The sequence below is a fragment of the Zootoca vivipara genome, chromosome 12 (genome assembly GCF_963506605.1).
Source record: "Zootoca vivipara chromosome 12, rZooViv1.1, whole genome shotgun sequence".
Classification (NCBI taxonomy): domain Eukaryota; kingdom Metazoa; phylum Chordata; class Lepidosauria; order Squamata; family Lacertidae; genus Zootoca; species Zootoca vivipara.
In genome coordinates this window covers 36,213,802-36,230,879 of record NC_083287.1, presented here as the reverse complement: position 1 = coordinate 36,230,879, position 17,078 = coordinate 36,213,802, and the positions used below count along the sequence as shown (strand labels likewise).

The 17,078-nt window shown below is 43.2% G+C and overlaps 1 protein-coding gene across 6 annotated transcripts in view; it reads right to left on the bottom strand.

Annotated features, from left to right (window-relative positions):
- Positions 1–734: 734 nt before the first annotated feature.
- MALRD1 (MAM and LDL receptor class A domain containing 1) overlaps positions 735–17,078 on the bottom strand; it is a 258,550-nt gene continuing 242,206 nt past the window's right edge. For 3 of the 6 annotated variants that reach the window (XM_060280799.1, XM_060280801.1, XM_060280802.1), the window contains 2 exons: positions 16,014–16,079; positions 10,117–11,903 (listed from right to left, as the gene is read on the bottom strand). In XM_060280799.1, coding sequence (XP_060136782.1) covers positions 11,820–11,903; positions 16,014–16,079 — 150 coding nt within the window. In that variant the 3' untranslated portion in view covers positions 10,117–11,819. Of the gene's footprint in view, positions 10,088–10,114; positions 11,904–16,013; positions 16,080–17,078 lie in introns of those variants that run through there. The other 3 variants (XM_060280800.1, XM_060280806.1, XM_060280803.1) reach the window with 3 other exon arrangements.

The following is a 17,078-nucleotide window of genomic DNA, read 5'->3' as shown; positions in this document are numbered from 1 at the left end:
TAAAGGATGATCATTTGTTCATAGGAAGAGATGATCCTTCAGGTGGCTCACTGTACAGATATACAGATAGCTTCCATACAGGAAAACCATGTGTATCCTCATTCACACTAAAAGACATATAGAAACAATTCTACAGGGCTCACATGAACCTGATGAAGTGGATATGGAAAGGCATCACAGCTGCACAGCAGGCAGAAACCTGTTGATGTCTGAAGATCTTGTTTGACGGGGAAGGGTCCTTGCTCAATGGCAGAGAATACACTCCACAGGTTCACTCTCTGGCACCTCTGGGTAGGACTGACTCCCTAGCCTGAAACCCTAGAGCTGGCAACCCCAAACATTGGCCCTCCAGGTGTTTTGGACTACAATTCCCATCACCCCTGACCACTGGTCCTGTTAGCTAGGGATCATGGGAGTTGTTGGCCAAACATCTGGAGGACCGCAGTTTGGGGATGCCTGCCCTAGAGAGTTGCTGCCAGTCAGTGGAGGAAATGCTGAGTTACTGGGCCATCCCCAGCACAGGAAGTTGGTGTAAATCATGCCGGCTTAAATTGCGGGCATAAAGTATGCTGGATGCTGAGTTGCTGGGCCAAGTGGATCTCAGCTCAGGACTGATCCCTTAGACCGGGCATGGCCAAATTTGGCCCTCCAGCTGTTTTGGGACTACAATTCCCATCATCCCTAGCTAACAGGGCCAGTGGTCAGGGATGATGGGAATTGTAGTCCCAAAACATCTGGAAGGCCAAGTTTGGCCATGCCTGCCTTATACAGTCTGTTCTAATGGTCAGACTTAGTATGACACACCCGCATGTGTGTCTATGTGAAAACTGCATGCCCTCCAGATGTTTTGGACTAAAAACCCCATTATCCCTGGCAATTGAGCCATGGTGGCCAGGAGTGATAGGAGTTGAAGAGCATCAGGAGTGGGGACCGTGTTAAGGAAGGCTGGCCTGAGGCATTTAAAGTAAATATTACCATGTTAAAAACAGGGAGTGCCCAAATCTAACTCCAATTCTAACATTCTCCAGAGTGAGGTCTTCCATCTTTAATTCATCTTTCAGCTCTAGCTATTATTCAGGCAATAAGAAAACTAGGATAAAACATTTCAAAAGATACACATAATGTTTCAGGCTCAATAAATCCTTGTTATCTCTTGGTCTTAGAGGGAGAATATCTAAAATTGTAAATGCATTTACTCTACAGCATAGCACAAAATGGAAGGAATTATTAATGGCTAATTTTATCCATTCCTGGGTTGTTTCTTTTTACACGTAATGATGAAATTAAAATGATATATCTGAAAGATACTTGTGCAATCAAAAGAATAAGAAAAACCTGATTATGTAGGAGAAATTGTACCCTGTTTATAGACTGTTTCCTTTTTCTTCTGTTTTGCCTTAGCCACCTTTTTTTGCTTGTGAAGAATGGAACTTTGAAGAGCGCAAGGCTTATTTTCACAGTCCACAGTATATAACTATGTCAAACATACTTCAAAAACAGTTGCAATCTTCTAGTCATTAAAGTGAATTGTTAATGGGTTTTACCAACTTGATAGCTAAATAAGACTCCTAAAATGTTTCCCAGCAAAATCTCTTCTGAAGTTTTGTGTGCCTTGGATAAAGCTGCTTTATCATTATTTTTTCTTGGAGGACATGAAATTCTGCTTCTCAGTTATCATATTTATCCAGTTCGGAGCAAGAAAGAACTAATTATTTTAAGTGCAAAAACCTGTCAGCTACAGTCTCCTGCTAAGACAGTGGATTTTTGTTCCTTGTTTGGGCTCTGAATTGGGCCATATGTTTAGCTACAGTAAATTGCATGAGGAACTGCAACAGAATGTTGCAGGGGATTCTTCCCAGTCTGGACTGCAACCAGCATGGAACAGGAGCTTTTAAGAAGTGTATTAAACAAAGCTATTTTCAAAGAGTCATAATAAAACTTTGTTGAAGAAATATTGTGGGGTATATGACCTCAAACTGGAATTTTGAAAATGGCATGTTGAAAATCAAATTTAGCTTTGTCAAGGAAAAGAGAGCTTTTATCTCATGAAACAGACAGGTCCAGATTAGAAATATAGAAAACCTGATAGAGTGAGCATCTTTAAGTTTTAAAATGCTAAGATGTTTTTGTTTCCACTATGCATAAGCAGGGGGAGGTAGAAGACAGAAGCAAGCACACATTGCTTACAAATGCTAATTTCCTTAAGGCAACCATTCTGGGTAATGTTGAAAACTACCCAGGTTCAACTTGGAGCCATTGATGTTTGAAAGCAGGCTTCCCTGCTTGGCCTGATTTCTAGTCTACCTCTTTGCTAAAGACCTGATCAGCAACTAGTGGTGCAGTTGGCTAATTTTACACCTTGTACAGGTTTATGGGGCCCTGCCCTTTAGATGGTAGCAAGTATTACTTCAAAATTGGTAAGCCAGCTCTGCTCCATATGGGGGCCACCACCTTGTTCTGCTGCCCCAGAGGGACCCTGGAATCCTGTATCAAAATCCTCCCCTGGCAACATCACTGCCACTTGTGCTATTTAGCTTATCTGTCCAGGCTTGCTTTGGTGCAAATTTTTGCCTGAGCTACAGCCATTAAAACAGGAGCATAATATGGGCTGGTTGTGGTTGCAGCCGATACTCATTTGGAATTGTGGGGCTGAAGGCAGAGAAACCAACAGTAGGTGGAGCCAGAGCCAAGGCCAGGCAGAGCCAACTCCGTCAAGTTTTTTGCCCTCTTCTTCCCTGCTGAATTCTATAATGGAAACACTGAGAATGAGGAGGAGGCAGCTGACAGCGACGGCCACCCTCTGGGATTAGTAAGAAGGGAGACAGTTGGGGGCCAGTTGGATGAGCTTCCATTGGCTGTTCATGCCATATAGACAAGGAAGGGGAAGATTTTCAGCCTCTCATTAGTTTAGGACATTTCAGCCTCTCTTCTCTCATAATCAAATATAAATAGGTGCTGTCGATGTGCACCATAAAGCTGGTCATTGAATGTATAATTATACATTCTGTTTGACTACATGGTCTATCTATTTCTCTTATTTTTTTTCCCTAAGCACCACTGCTTTCCCATCAAAGAGTGGCACATTGTACCAATAAAGTGTTTCTAATGATACCGGCTGCACCTCAATCTGCAGGGTGCTCTCTCTTTTTAAACTGCCTCTCTATCAACTTTCTATAACCATAGATTATAGAGAGGGATAAAAACACATGTTCTACATAAGGGGCCGTGCATACAAAGTAATAAATACTGTATGTGTGAATTGCAGGTTCTTTGCCATTTGTGCTCCGAAGGAATGGGAAGTATAATAGAAACTAAATTCAGCCAAGGACTAGAAGATGTGCAGTAGAGAGACTCCATTATCTGAACTTCATTATCTGAAAAACAGGCACAAAACCCTCTGGGCTCCTTTCTCTGCAGAGATGAGCCTCCATTACATTCAGTGACGGTATATATTACCACCAGAGGGATGGTTACAGCCTCTTTCAGTTACTTCTGCACCATCCCTAGTCATCTCAGGTTGTTTTCCCTTCCTCATCCATGAAAGTCCTGACCAAATACGTAAAAAAGCAGGTTGCACATGTGAAAGATGCAAGAGGAAGTTTTGGGCTTCCAACCCTCCTTCATCATATGCAGATGAACTGAACTTTAGTCCAAACTGAGGATCACACAATCCAGCTACTCTTTTTCCTTAAAATAATAGGTTGTGCGATGAGAGGGTCCCAGTGGTGACTGGTACCCATTGGTAGGGCAGAAAGCAGGGAGACCAACAGTATGTGGTGCCAACAACATCTGGAAAAAACCTGTTTGTTATAGATTTTCATAATAGAACACTGCCCAGAGAATGTGCATTTTGCCCACAGAATGTACAAAATGCAGTTGAGATCTGCATTGTCCCTGAGGCCTGTTGAAGATTATGCATATTGACCAGAGAAGGTACAACATTTGGTTGAAATATGCTGAGTCCTCAAAGCTTTCTGGGGATTATACACAATGGCAGGAGGATGTACAAAATGTAGTTGATATATGGACATTTTCCAAAACCTGCTGGAGATGATGCATATTGACCAGGCAATGTGCACAATTCCCTCTTCATGGCTGAGTTATGTGCACATTCTCCATGAGGCACAATAGCAGGTTGTTTTGCAAACTAACTGCTCAACTGACATTCCCTCTAACATAAATGCAAGGTGAATATTGGGGCATGTGCACATGGGCGTATTCATGCTGTTTCCATAGTAAGTATATAAGTAATTTTTTTATTTATACCCTGCCCTCCCCGGCCAAGACCGAGCTCAAGGCAGCTAACATCAAATATCAAATACATTAAAACACAATCAAACAATTAAATACAGCTTAAAAATTAGAATCAGGGTAAAATTAAATGACTGCCCATGAATTACAACCATAGGGGTTGGGAACCTCAAGTATTCATCAGGGCCAGCTATCCATGTCGGTCCCACATGAGCCGATAAAAGGGCCAAAGAGTAGTCCCTTTCGGACATTAGGCCTGGGTGATGTATCAATCCATTGTCTGATGTGAGGGCCAGGGTGCAATGGCGCCTTCACCTGGTGGTATATTGTAGGTGGGGCTTGTCTGCTGGTGCCTTACCTTCCATCTCAGGCTGCCTCCTTTCTCCCTGCGCTGGGCACTGGTGGCAGTTCCACCCTGGCACCTTGTGGGGGGGTGGGGTGGGGATGACGCTCCTTGCTTCTCTGTGCACCAGGGACTGATGGTGGAGGGAGCTGCTGCAGGTTCATCCCGGTGCCTTGCAGGGCCGGGGCCGATGCTCCTTCCTTTTCAACATTGTGATGTATCACTATAGCATGATGTTTAGCTGATGATACATCACAATGTTGAAAAGCTGATCTGTATTGCCAAGTCCTAGTCAACATATGTCCTTCAGGCAAGCCCAGTGGACACAGTGAAGGGGAAGTATTCTTCACAATTATTCCTCCCAAACCTGTTGCCATACCAAAATTGGAAGAGCATGAATTAAAGGAGAGGAAGGAAGAGTGGAGATATGCCAACTATTAATTAGGAATAACAAGAAACACCATAATGACCGTTCCCCATATAAAGGGGTGCGCATTTTGCGCGGTCGCGCGTAGCACCCTGGGAGCCTCAGGCAGCCTCCAGCAGTTCGGAGGCTGGCACCACCTTCCCGGGCTGGATACCGCCCACACAGCCAGCCGTCCAATCCAGCTGGGGGAGGTGTTGCCAGGGTGGGATTGGCCAGGTAGGAGGAGGTAACTATCCAGTGCTCACAGCAGAAGGAGAGACATACCTGGGAAGCAGTCGACAGCTCCAGAGCTTTCCCACCCTCCACTCCCAAAAAACGAATGCTTACATTGCAGGTTAACCTCTTTTCTTCCACAGGTGAACACGCACGCAGGCGCTGCTATGACAAGGCCACTGTTGAAGGGCCGGAAAGGAATTTCCCTGCATTGGCAGGTTTCTCCTTTCCCGTAGCAATTCGTCACAACTTTGGCAGTTGCAGGCCTTGGGCGGAATCCTTTAGACTTTTACAAAAATGGGGGGGAGGTGCCCCCCCACCCCATTGCAGCGGCGATACCAGGATTCCCGTTAAAGGGGTCTAGGGGGGAGGCATTGACCATTCGCCCAGGGGAGGCATTGCCCTCCCCCTCCAGTGGCAGCAAAAAGGGGGGCGGGCTATCTGCTTGAACATATGTTCTCCAGAGCTAGCCCAACCCCCATATATGCTGGATAACCCGGAAATTACCCAGAGCCCCAGGTGGGGGGCTGGGAGGATAAACGCCCAATGTCTGTGCCAAGGTCTCCCTACATCTGAATCTTAATAAAGTTGTGGCCAATTTTAATCCCATAGAATGTTGTCTGGTGTTGTTATTCTGCTCGGGGGCTAACTGGGGTTTTAGGGGTGCCTGACTGTGCAAAGGAAAAGCAATCAATCAATCAATCAATCAATCAATAATATGCACTTCTCATTGTTCATTAAATAAAGCAAGAGTAGAAGCCAGTAGAATCAATGGTAAACATATACATCTTAGGCAAATGGAGCAGGAACATGAGTGAGATTGGTGAAACCAGTGGATACGAAGAGAGATAACCAGGACCAAAACCACAAAGGCATTTAAAAATGAATCAAAGAAGTTTTATGTTCAATCCAATAAGAAAGAGGGAGCTAATGCAAAGCTGCAGATAAAGGAAAAGAGTAACCAAACCGAAAAGAAAGGAAACTTCAATAAGCAGAAGAAATCACAACAGATACTAAAGGCTGCAGAGAAGAGGAAAACCATGTTAATGAACGTTACAATAACAGGAGGTCCATGGGCCTCTGTCATGAACTGGCAGGATGACGGGGAGGAGGAAGAGGAGAAAGTAGATCCCGGTGAGGGCTGTAGCTGAGACTGGGACACACCGGGGCAAGTAGGGGATGGAGAAGGAAGTACTCACAGGGTGACAGAGGATGGTGAGGGGATGGGGGTCAGTGAACAGGAAGCAGAGCAACAGGACCCATCCGCAGAGTCAGAGGGGGCCCTGTTCCAACAAACACAGCAGGCTCTGAGGTGTGGGGAACACCAGGATGGGTGAGGCAGGCTGAGGCAGGCAATGGCCCACAGCCCAGCTCCTTAGTTGGCCAGGTGAGGCTCACTAGCTCTGGGAGGAGGTGTGTGATTCCTCAGCTGGAGTCGGCTTGAAACAAGTGAGGGTCACGTGCCTTGTCCATCCCAGATGCTGGAATCAGCATGCAAAGTACAAGCAGGAAGCAGGGCTGAGGTGCTGTGTCTGTTCAGCTGCCCATGTGGGTGGACATTGACTTGGGTGCTCCTGGACCTCTATGGGACTGTGCTTCGGGTTTGACTCTGGACAAGGTTTGTCATATTTTGCAGAGCAAACAAAGGGGACACTATGACAGCCATTCAAAGAAAATGAATGCAATTTGTCTCAATTTTTACCCCTGAAAAAGAGGACGTGACCTGGGGGGCGGGGGCGGGAAGGACACATGGAAACCCTACTCTGGACTGTATCCTGACTGCTAGGCTTCAGACTCGGCCATTGGATTGACCCTGGACTGTGTTTCCTGACCTTTGAACTTTAGCCTTGGCTTGCATGGATTGACCCCCAGACTTTGAACTTTGGACATGGTAGGCTGAGTAGACCAGGCTGGCTCAGGACAGCCTCTGGACAACTGGAGCCTAGTTTAAACTGACTCAAGCATTGCTGAATGCAGGGTTAATATATATTTAGGTCCAAACTGTTCAGACACAAAGCTTGGATCTGGGGAGCAACTGATATCACCACCCTGACAAATAAATTGTTTCTACTGCAGCAAGGTTCTTCTCATAAATGGATTCAAATATGGTTTATATTTCAGTAAAATGTAAACAGTTGTCATCTGCTTCTTCTTTTTTTAAGAATACCATTTGCTCACCGTTAAAATATTCAGTCCCAAAGCATTTAGAAACTTACACCATATTCCAAAGAAAAGGTTAGGAGGAAGACAGCAGGTCCCAAATGAGATTATACTGTTCTTCTTTTCTCAAAATCTGACTTCATTAGTTCAACTGCCTCTAGAAAGATTTAACTTGTATGAAATATTTTTATATGCCACATCTCTTAAGGACTTTGTAACTTACGAGACATTTCTCTCTCTCTCTCTCTCTCTCTCTCTCTCTCTCTCTCTCTCTCTCTCTCTCTCTCTCTCTCTCTCTCTCTAAAAAGTGTGTTTATGGACTGCTTTTCATAAATTAGCAATAAATGTATTTAAAAGAATTGTAGTTTAAATACAGCCACCAGGGCTGCAACACATTTTCTTCACACAGACCAACATAGTTTCTTTTTTATGGACACTGAAGAATACAAAATTTACCCTATGTGGGAATGGGATCTACAACCAGAGGGTAGATCTACCACCTCAAGATGGACTTTGCTTTTTGAGGGTTATAACCAACCATATGCATAGCCCTATAAAGACTAATGGATCAAGCTTCTTCATTAGTCTGAGCAACCAAGAGACGTGGCTTTTCCTCTCCCTTCCAGGAACCAGGCTCCGCTATATTTTCTTTCTGGGCACCCTGAAGGAGACATTTTCCTCATTGCACTGAATTTTCCTTGTCCCTCTCAGAATGTGTGGATCCAGTCATCTGTGTGTGAGTTAACAGCCAGATAGCTTACCTGATTCATGTACAGAAATTGTTTTCATGTTAGCATACACCTTGGCCATTAGCAGATCAGATAGCTGGAGCTGAAATTGAATTATGCTGTCATTTGACAAGTTCAAAACAAAAATGTCAGGCAAGGGGCAAATATCAAGCTCATGTCTGTTTCATATGCAAGTGAGCTGCAGCCTTTTGTTCTTTCTGAAAGATGAGGAAACGTGTGCCTGATATATGTAGATTTTTTTTTGTGGGTTTGCATTTCCCACCCCCTTTCTCCTCTGTTATAACTGTTTTTATCTGGCAGCCCAAAGAGAAAAACGTTGCTTTTTCAGAAGGCCGGAAGGCCTTGAGTCTGGTGAGAGACTTGCTCAATTTGCTTGACATCTTTTCATTAATTACAACAGAAATTGGATCAGGGCCTAAGTGGCCACCTAAATGGCTTTATAATGCATCGGGACAAGGGAGAAAAGTGAAAATGGTTGTAGAAACTATATCTCCTAATTTTCCTAAACTGTTATACATGTCCATTTGCTAACTTAGGCTGCCTAATCATTTCTTCCTTGCACAGAAGACTTGAGACAGCAGAAACAGATAGTTCATCATCAGAATGGACCACACAGCTTGCAAAATACACTGAGGGTAGCAACACCAGTGTTGGCTGTTCATCATCTTCATCACTTTCAAAATATTTCACATTCATTATCTGGTTCCAATCCGTTGGAATCCTGGAAGCCAAGACTCAGGTTTGGAGGCAAGTTCACTTTGGTGAGAAAACAGCAGCGATTGGAGAAGGTAATAAAAAAGAACTGAAACATACACACAAATGTCCACAGGGCAGATGAAGAAGTAATGCACTGAGGTTACATTACAACCAATACAACCAAAACAGTAGTAGCATCAAAAGAGGGAGAGGAGGAAGCACAGTAAAAACACATAGCCCCAAACACCAATTACACAGTGGGAAAGCCACAAGACCAAGATAAGGCAAGTACTCAAGAGAGAATGAGACAGAACTGCGGGTAGGATCGGACTGAAGCAAGGGATGGCTCCTTCCCTGCAGAAGAGGCAAAAGGCTTCAGTGGACTCTGTTGTTCCTTCCAGTAGAGGCATCATTCCTATGATTAATGTCACCCAGCATTCTCAGGTAAAGCATATTTTTCAAATTTATTATGCGCTAACGTCAATAGATCTAGAGCCCTCAGTGTCTCAATTCTTGCTTTAACTTCTGCTGGGAAGGGGAAATTGGTATGCAGTTCATGGTTTTGATACACAAGCTGGTAACAACAAATCTTGTAGCAGCATTGCGTTTTTTTGTCCCCCCCCCCAATTCTTTGGCATATGCCTCCAAAGGATACACAGGGCAGGATCCAGACAATTGCAAGTACAGTGCTGCTCGGACAATGAAGTATTTCTACCTTCCTGGTTTACCCCACTGTATCTTCTCTAGATCAGGAGACCTTTCATGATGGCATAGGATGCAACAAGGGGGCTGCCGCTGCAGATACAAGGTGGGTGGTGGAAATCAGAGGCCTCCTCTTGCGTAAGCTAAACTGCCCTTCACTCACAGAAAGAGCTCTCTGGATCACAGCCATTGTGGCGGCTAATTTCAAATGAACAGTCTCCTCAATAACCAGTGTCTCCTTGGCCTTCTAGAAATGCTGCAATGGTGCTTTACCTAATTGAGGTTTCATGTACATGAGCAATGGACATCAAGGTAAGATTTTGGATGAAAATCCATTTGGATGGGCACTCTGCTTGTTGGAAGCTGGTCACACAGGATGATGCTGGCAATGCCTCTGAGAAGAAAATGTTCACACTGGAACAGAGGAGGTTGCTGGCACCCTTCTTGGTTTGAAGGCAGAGGAGAGACTGACTTTCTTAAATAATAGTGGTCCGTTTCTAAGGAGATTGCTTCCATTGGACTGTCAAGGATGAGGCAGTTGTCATTCTGGAAATATAAATGGATATTTTGTTCTTTGTGCAATAAGTGTATTGAACAATAATTGCAGGATGGGAGAGATGAAAGCAGTAAAGCACCTATTATATTTCTTTCTTTCTTAAAAAGATGCTATCTAAATGCAAAAACTGAAGATGATTTCAGGTAAAAGTCCCACCTTGCTGCAGGGCTAGTCCAGAAGAATGACAGATCTCATTTCCTGTGACAGGAAACAGCTATAAAAATAGTGCTTTCAAAAAAAAAATCCATTCAATTTCTGTACAGTGGTACCTCGGGTTAAGAACTTAATTCATTCCGGAGGTCTGTTCTTAACCTGAAACTGTTCTTAACCTGAGGTACCACTTTAGCTCCTGCTGCCGCCACGCCGCCGCTGTGTGATTTCTGTTCTCATCCTGAAGCAAAGTTCTTAACCCGAGGTACTATTTCTGGGTTAGTGGAGTCTGTAACCTGAAGCGTCTGTAACCTGAAGCATCTGTAACCCGAGGTACCACTGTATTCAGTTGAATAGTTATATATAGGAATCTATTTTTTAAGTTGTGTGTTTGTGTGGTGCAGAGCATCCAGCAGTAACATTGCTTAATTGGGTTGAGTAATGCAATGGCGATGATGATCGTGATGATGATGACCACAATTCAACCTTTGCTCACATTGTGGGGAATATGCCCCCAAAGTAAAGACAGCTGTCAAATAACTGAGGGTGGTTTAAACCAGGGATGGCTAACCTGTTGTCTTTCAGATGTTGTTGAAGTAAGAACTCCCAAAATTCCTGTCCATTGGAAATGCTTGTTGGGTCTGATGGGCACTGGAGTCTGACTTAAACATCTAGAGGGCCACATGTTATCTACCCCTGATTTAAATATGTCTAGAATTCCAAGCAAATCTTACTTATTTATTCATTTAGAACCCCCCCCCCAAAAAAAAACTCAAGGTGGTGTATGCAATGTTCTCCTTCCCCCTTTTATTCTCACAACCACCCTGTAGATCTTGGGAAAGTTGATTGCCCACCATCTTCATAAGCAATCAAATCACACTGATCATATGCTCTGCAGAGCTTCCAGCTTCACCATTATCCCTTGCATTGCAACAACCAAAACAACGGATGAGATTGCACGGAGGTTGTGAATGTGTTTGATTTGATAATGGGCCATGGGTCTGACAAAGTGAAACAAAATATGTGAGTTTTCTTTCAGGTAAACCCGTCACATTTACGGCTTACACAGAGGAAAAGTACCTCAATCTAAGAATGAGTCAATTATAATCTCTTGGATTTCACTGAAGGCTGAGACAAATGCAACCTTTCAAGTTCTAGAATTTAACATTATGAACAAGTTTGAGTCACTGTTTTTCAATAAAAGCAGAGTGAGAAAAGGCATGCCAAGAAAAGCCCAAATCCTGCTTTTGATTAAGTGAAACTTTTATTTATTAATCAACTGGAATTTGAACTGTTCAGCCATGTAGTCAGTTGAAAGCTAAAGTTACCAAGAGTGCTCCTTGCCAACATAAATATCACGTACAGCTTTGCTTTCCCATGTGGGCGGATGCTATTTTGAATGAAGTGTTATTTGGAGAAGATAATTATTCTAATATGAAAAAGCATTCCATTTTCATTCAAGTGACTAATGCTATGCCATCATTCAATTTGATTTTAGAAACAGAAAAACATCACAGCAAATGAATCTGCATAAAGTTTCTGTCTTGTTTTATACCCACTTTCAGAGACATCTCACAGCGTCTGCTCTTTTCCTGTAGTTGTGCCATATAGAGGGTTGGCAAAGGAAGGAGCCATGGTGTCATTACTGCGAAACAGCTGGAAGAAGGGAGGAATAAGAAGTTATTTCAAAACAAAGTGTCAAATTGCAATAAAGTATAACCACAGCAAATGAGATTTCTAAATAAAATGAAAACTAATTTCAGAAGTTCAAATAAGTTACTGCCAAGAATGGGCAAATATGTTGATTTCAGTTTCTCATTTCTCCACATTTGCACATCAGCTTGTAATTTTTTTTAAAAAAGGTCTCCTGAAAAGATTATCAGCATTTTAGTGTGAATTTCTCCCAATATAAACATTTAGTATGCAATTCTGCCTAATGCACTCTTTCCAATTTTGCTTAATAAATACTGCATTTTTGTATGTTAGTGTCACTAATATATGTCTTTTATGTCTTACTGTATCCATTTTTGTACACATTACTTGTACCTGGAGAACCGCACTGCAAAATTCAGAGATGGCTTTGTTCACAGAGTTTCACAAAGTGCAAATTAGACAAATACACCTTTGAACACATACAAAATTGAATTTCTCCCCCCTACCTAATTACTGCCAAATGAATATGTGTGCGATAGAAGGATATTACCTTTGAAAGCCCATGTGATGGTACATTTATTGATGTTTTAGACACTATAGGACTCTTCATTACTTTTGCAATGCATCTTGGATTTTCAGCTAGTGCAAACAAATGCTTTGTTCACAAGTGTCCATTGCACTTTCACAGTGCTACTATGTGAGAGTTCATGCTAATAAATGGTAGTTAGCACAAGCAGAGCATTGTGTCTGCCTGGTGAGTTGAATCCAAGTGCCTCTGGGGTCCAGAAATTTCAAAACTTTGACTGCTACACACCACATATTTCATAATTTGCTAGGTTTTAGATTATACTTGATTATACTTGATCTTTACAGCCTTTATCTCAGAGGGCTGCTAGTCCCTTGACCAAGTTATTCTGTAGGAGAAGGGAAGTCTATACAAATAGACTGGGCCAGGGTTTTTAACATGACTGTGTGAACATGAGCATATTTAAAGCAGTTTAAAGGTTGGCAGCTCAGCTTAATGTGAATTTAGGTTTCTTATGAATGGAGATGTTTATCCACATTGTCTATGAAGACTTTGACAATCCCAGGACTGACTGATGGGAGTCCAAATAATCCAACACTACCAGCATGGAGGGGAAGTGTTGGTGCTGACCTTTAAAGCCACAAACGGCCTTAGTCCAGTATACCAGAAGGAGCATCTCCACCCCCATCGTTCTGCCTGGACACTGAGGTCCAGCACTGAGGGCCTTCTGGTGGTTCCCTCACTGCGAGAAGCCAAGTTACAGGGAAGTAGGTAGAGAGCCTTCTCGGTAGTGGCACCCGCCCTGTGGAACGCCCTCCCACCAGATGTCAAAGAAAAAAAGAAACTACCAGACTTTTAGAAGACATCTGAAGGCAGCCCTGTTTAGGGAAGCTTTTTAATGTTTTACGGACTATTGTATTTTAATATTTTGTTGGAATCTGCCCATGGTGGCTGGGAAAACCCAGCCAGATGGGCAGGGTATACATAACATATTATTTATTTATTTATTTATTGTTGTTGTTGTTGTTGTTGTTGTTGTTGTTGTTGCTATTACCACCACCACCAGGAGGGATGGGAGGTCAGGGCTCTGCAGGGAAGTTGATGGGACTCATAGATGCCAACTCCCTGGGGCCCCGAGTACCCACAAAATTCCCCATGAAGGAGCTGGGTACCCACAAATTTCAGTGCTAGGGCCGTACACGCTGCATGGCACCCACAGCCCCGGGGCCACGTTGGCACTCCTGATGTGACTACTATATTGGCTCTGCTGGTGTATCTGTGCAGCCCCAGCCTCACTGACACCTCCACCTCCCAGTAAATGGCAGTGCTACCATTTCAAGGAGGCTATTCTTGTGGCTCTTGGTCATTAGGGAAACCGCCATCAGGAACTGCCTCAAGAATCTTTCCCCTGCTACCCACAGCCTCTATATCTTTTCCATTACCCCGTTGTGTAAGCCACCAATTTGCATGTAGGAAGTACACATGCGAATGATTATCCAGTGCATTTTAACACCAAGGCTACTATGCACAGGCAATGAGAAGCATGTACAAGAGTGAACTGAATGTAGAGCTGGGTTGTAAACTTGGCAGTGCAGACTGCTTGTGATATTGTTGCATTTCAGTTTTTATATAGTTACAAAACTTGACATTCTTGCTAATTAGGGCAACCAAGCAGAAGGTCCCAGGATCACATTTCAGGTAGGCTTGGGAAAGAAGTGTCTGAGATTCTGAAAAGCACTGCTAGACAGTGTTGACAATACTGAGCTTCCCATGTTCCTAAATGCAAAAGAGGACAAGTCTCCCCCATCCAAAATAGGTACAGTATGTAGAAGAGGGATCTTTTTCCAGCAGGTGTAGCTTGTGGAACTGAAATGAAAGGCATAGGAGCCCTCTCCTATTTTGCACCTGTCTACCTTATAGTTGATGTGGCCGATTTTCCAAATCTTTATTAAGATTATTGATAGATTTTATTTTATTTTATTTGCTTCTTTACATGGATGCGGAAGAAAAGCCACACTGTGCATATTTACTTATTGTACAAGAAGATGAATGTCAGCCTCCGGGCAATGCACTTTTGTGTTTTTAGTCATTGCAGACAGTTTCTAAAGCAACTGCCTTGCTGATAAGGGTAAGGTTGCCTGCTGTACAGCTTTGAAAGGAGTAATGGAGGATTGCATAGCTGAACTGAGCATCCTGTGGTGAAGCTTCTGGGCTTGGGTTGCCAGGCTCCATGTGGGGAAACTCGAGGATTATGGAAAAAGAAGAATGCAGCCATCACTCGATTTTTGGAAGATTCTGGAATTTATTTGTGATTTTACCAAATGCTGGCTATATTTGATAAAAAACACACACACCACATCATATCATCCTTTTAAAAAGACACAAGGTCAGATCCAGGCTAAGATTGCTGCATGTTTCAGTGAGTTTCAGTGGGAACTATGTACAACTGTCACTTTCAACCGGTTGTTGCAAAATGCGGTGGTTTCAACTCTGCTATTGAAGACTGGAGAATGAGGCAAATGTAAAGTCCATACCCAGGTACTCATGATGCAGAGATGTGCATTGCAAATCAGCCTGGCCAGGCTACCTAAGTGCGGAGCCATGAATGAACAATGGTGACCCAAGGGTTGAGCCATAGGGGGCCACTGGGAATGCAAGAGAACTGTCCTTCCCCACACCTGGCTCTGAGGAGTAGACAGAGGCAGGAGGATTGGCAGGTTGCCAGGGTGACGTGTGTATGTGTGTGTGATGTCACCAAAAAATATCCTTTTTGAAATCTACAGATGTCCTGGGCGCAAGAAGGAAAAAGCAGGCAGTGCTGGCTGGAGGAGGCAGTACTGAGAGACTGGGAGGCATGACTGACTGCTGCTTTGGTTCCAAGCTAAGTGAAGCTACAAGAGGGGCAAGAAGAGATACTCTTGGGATATACCATCATACCTCAGTTTAAGTACGCCTCGGTTGGAGTATTTTCAGTTTAAGTACTCCGCGGACCCGTCTGGAATGGATTAATCCACTTTCCATTACTTTCAATGGGAAAGTTCGCTTCAGGTTAAGTACACTTCAGGTTAAGTACAGACTTCCGGAACCAATTGTGTTTGTAAACCGAGGTACCATGTAATGTTCTGCACCCCCTATATTGAACACCTTAGGTGTAAATATGTGTAAAAGAAACCGCTTGGAAGGGATTGGGGGTGTCACACACCCTTCGTAACACTGCTATACATTAATATACTTTTACTTTTGCATGAGCAGCTTAGACATATGCAGGTACTCAATGCAAGAAGCGCACCAATGTGAAGAAAGTTTGACCGGGTCAGAACCTCTAAAACCCATATCTAAATCCATTTAAAATGGATTCCTGCTCCATCCTTACATATGAGCAAAGTAGCCCATGAAACCAAACTACTGTATTAGTGTTCTTGTAACAATTAGCCAATGTACACAAGGCTTTGCTTTGATATGCAGCCCTGAGCAAAGTTCCAGAAGGATGAACTCCTCATCTACCATTGGAACCATTTTAACAATTCATTCCAGGGCACATAATTCTTTCAGAAAGCATTTTTAAAAAGAACACTATTCACACCTACCTCCTGCTGTGCCTGCCATGGAGAAACACTGATCTGAACTCCCAGCGAGGCGGCATACTCTGTAGACTACAAAAGAGACAAGCATTAGCTTCGGGCCAACCTTCTTCAACAGTGAACAAAACAACAGTAATATTGCCAACTCTATCAGTCCTAAAGCTTGCAGCTTAAAAAAAATAAAATGCTCATATCATAAGCTGCCTAGGAAACCTAGTGCTATTTTTAGGGGAGTGCTAGCAAAGCCTCTTGGACTGCTGCGGGGGTTTGGTAAACTTTCTGAATGCACATATTGCTAAAACCAGAAGAGAGAATGGCAATACATTGACATAATTGGTCTTCTGCTCATTAGGACAGAAAATGAAAGGGAGATTTTAGTGTCCCAATCCTAAGACAAGCTGCAGTAGCAGGTAAGAAGTGAAGTTCCCCAAGGATCTTCACTGGCACCAGGAATTCTTAATTTGTCCATAAGTGGCCTGAAATTAGTGGTGGTCATGTTTGCTGATGACAACAAACAAAAAGGGACTGAAGTAAAATAAAAAAATTCCTTCAGTAGCACCTTAAAGACCAACTAAGTTTTTATTTTGGTATGAGCTTTCGTGTGCATGCACACTTCTTCAGATACCACTGTGTGCATGCACACGAAAGCTCATACCAAAATAAAAACTTAGTTGGTCTTTAAGGTGCTACTGAAGGAATTCTTTTATTTTACTTCGATCCAGACCAACACGGCTACCTACCTGTAACCAAAAAGGGACTGCAAAGAGTTCCAACTGTGGTTCAGTGTAGGTAAGTGTAACGTAAGGGACATTGGGTCAAATAACCTTGACTCCACAAATATGCTGATGGGCTCTAAGCTAGTGTCCAACAGCTGTGGAAGCAAGGTGAATTCCATGCTAGGGGTCATTAAGAAAGGGACAGAAAATAAAAATAGGAATATCGTGATGCCTTTATGAAAATCTATGGTGTGACCACACTTGCAATACTGTTCAGGCCACCACACCTTGAAAAGGATGCTGCTACAGAGCTGGCAAGATGGATAACTAAAATGATGGAAGGGTCGCAGCTACT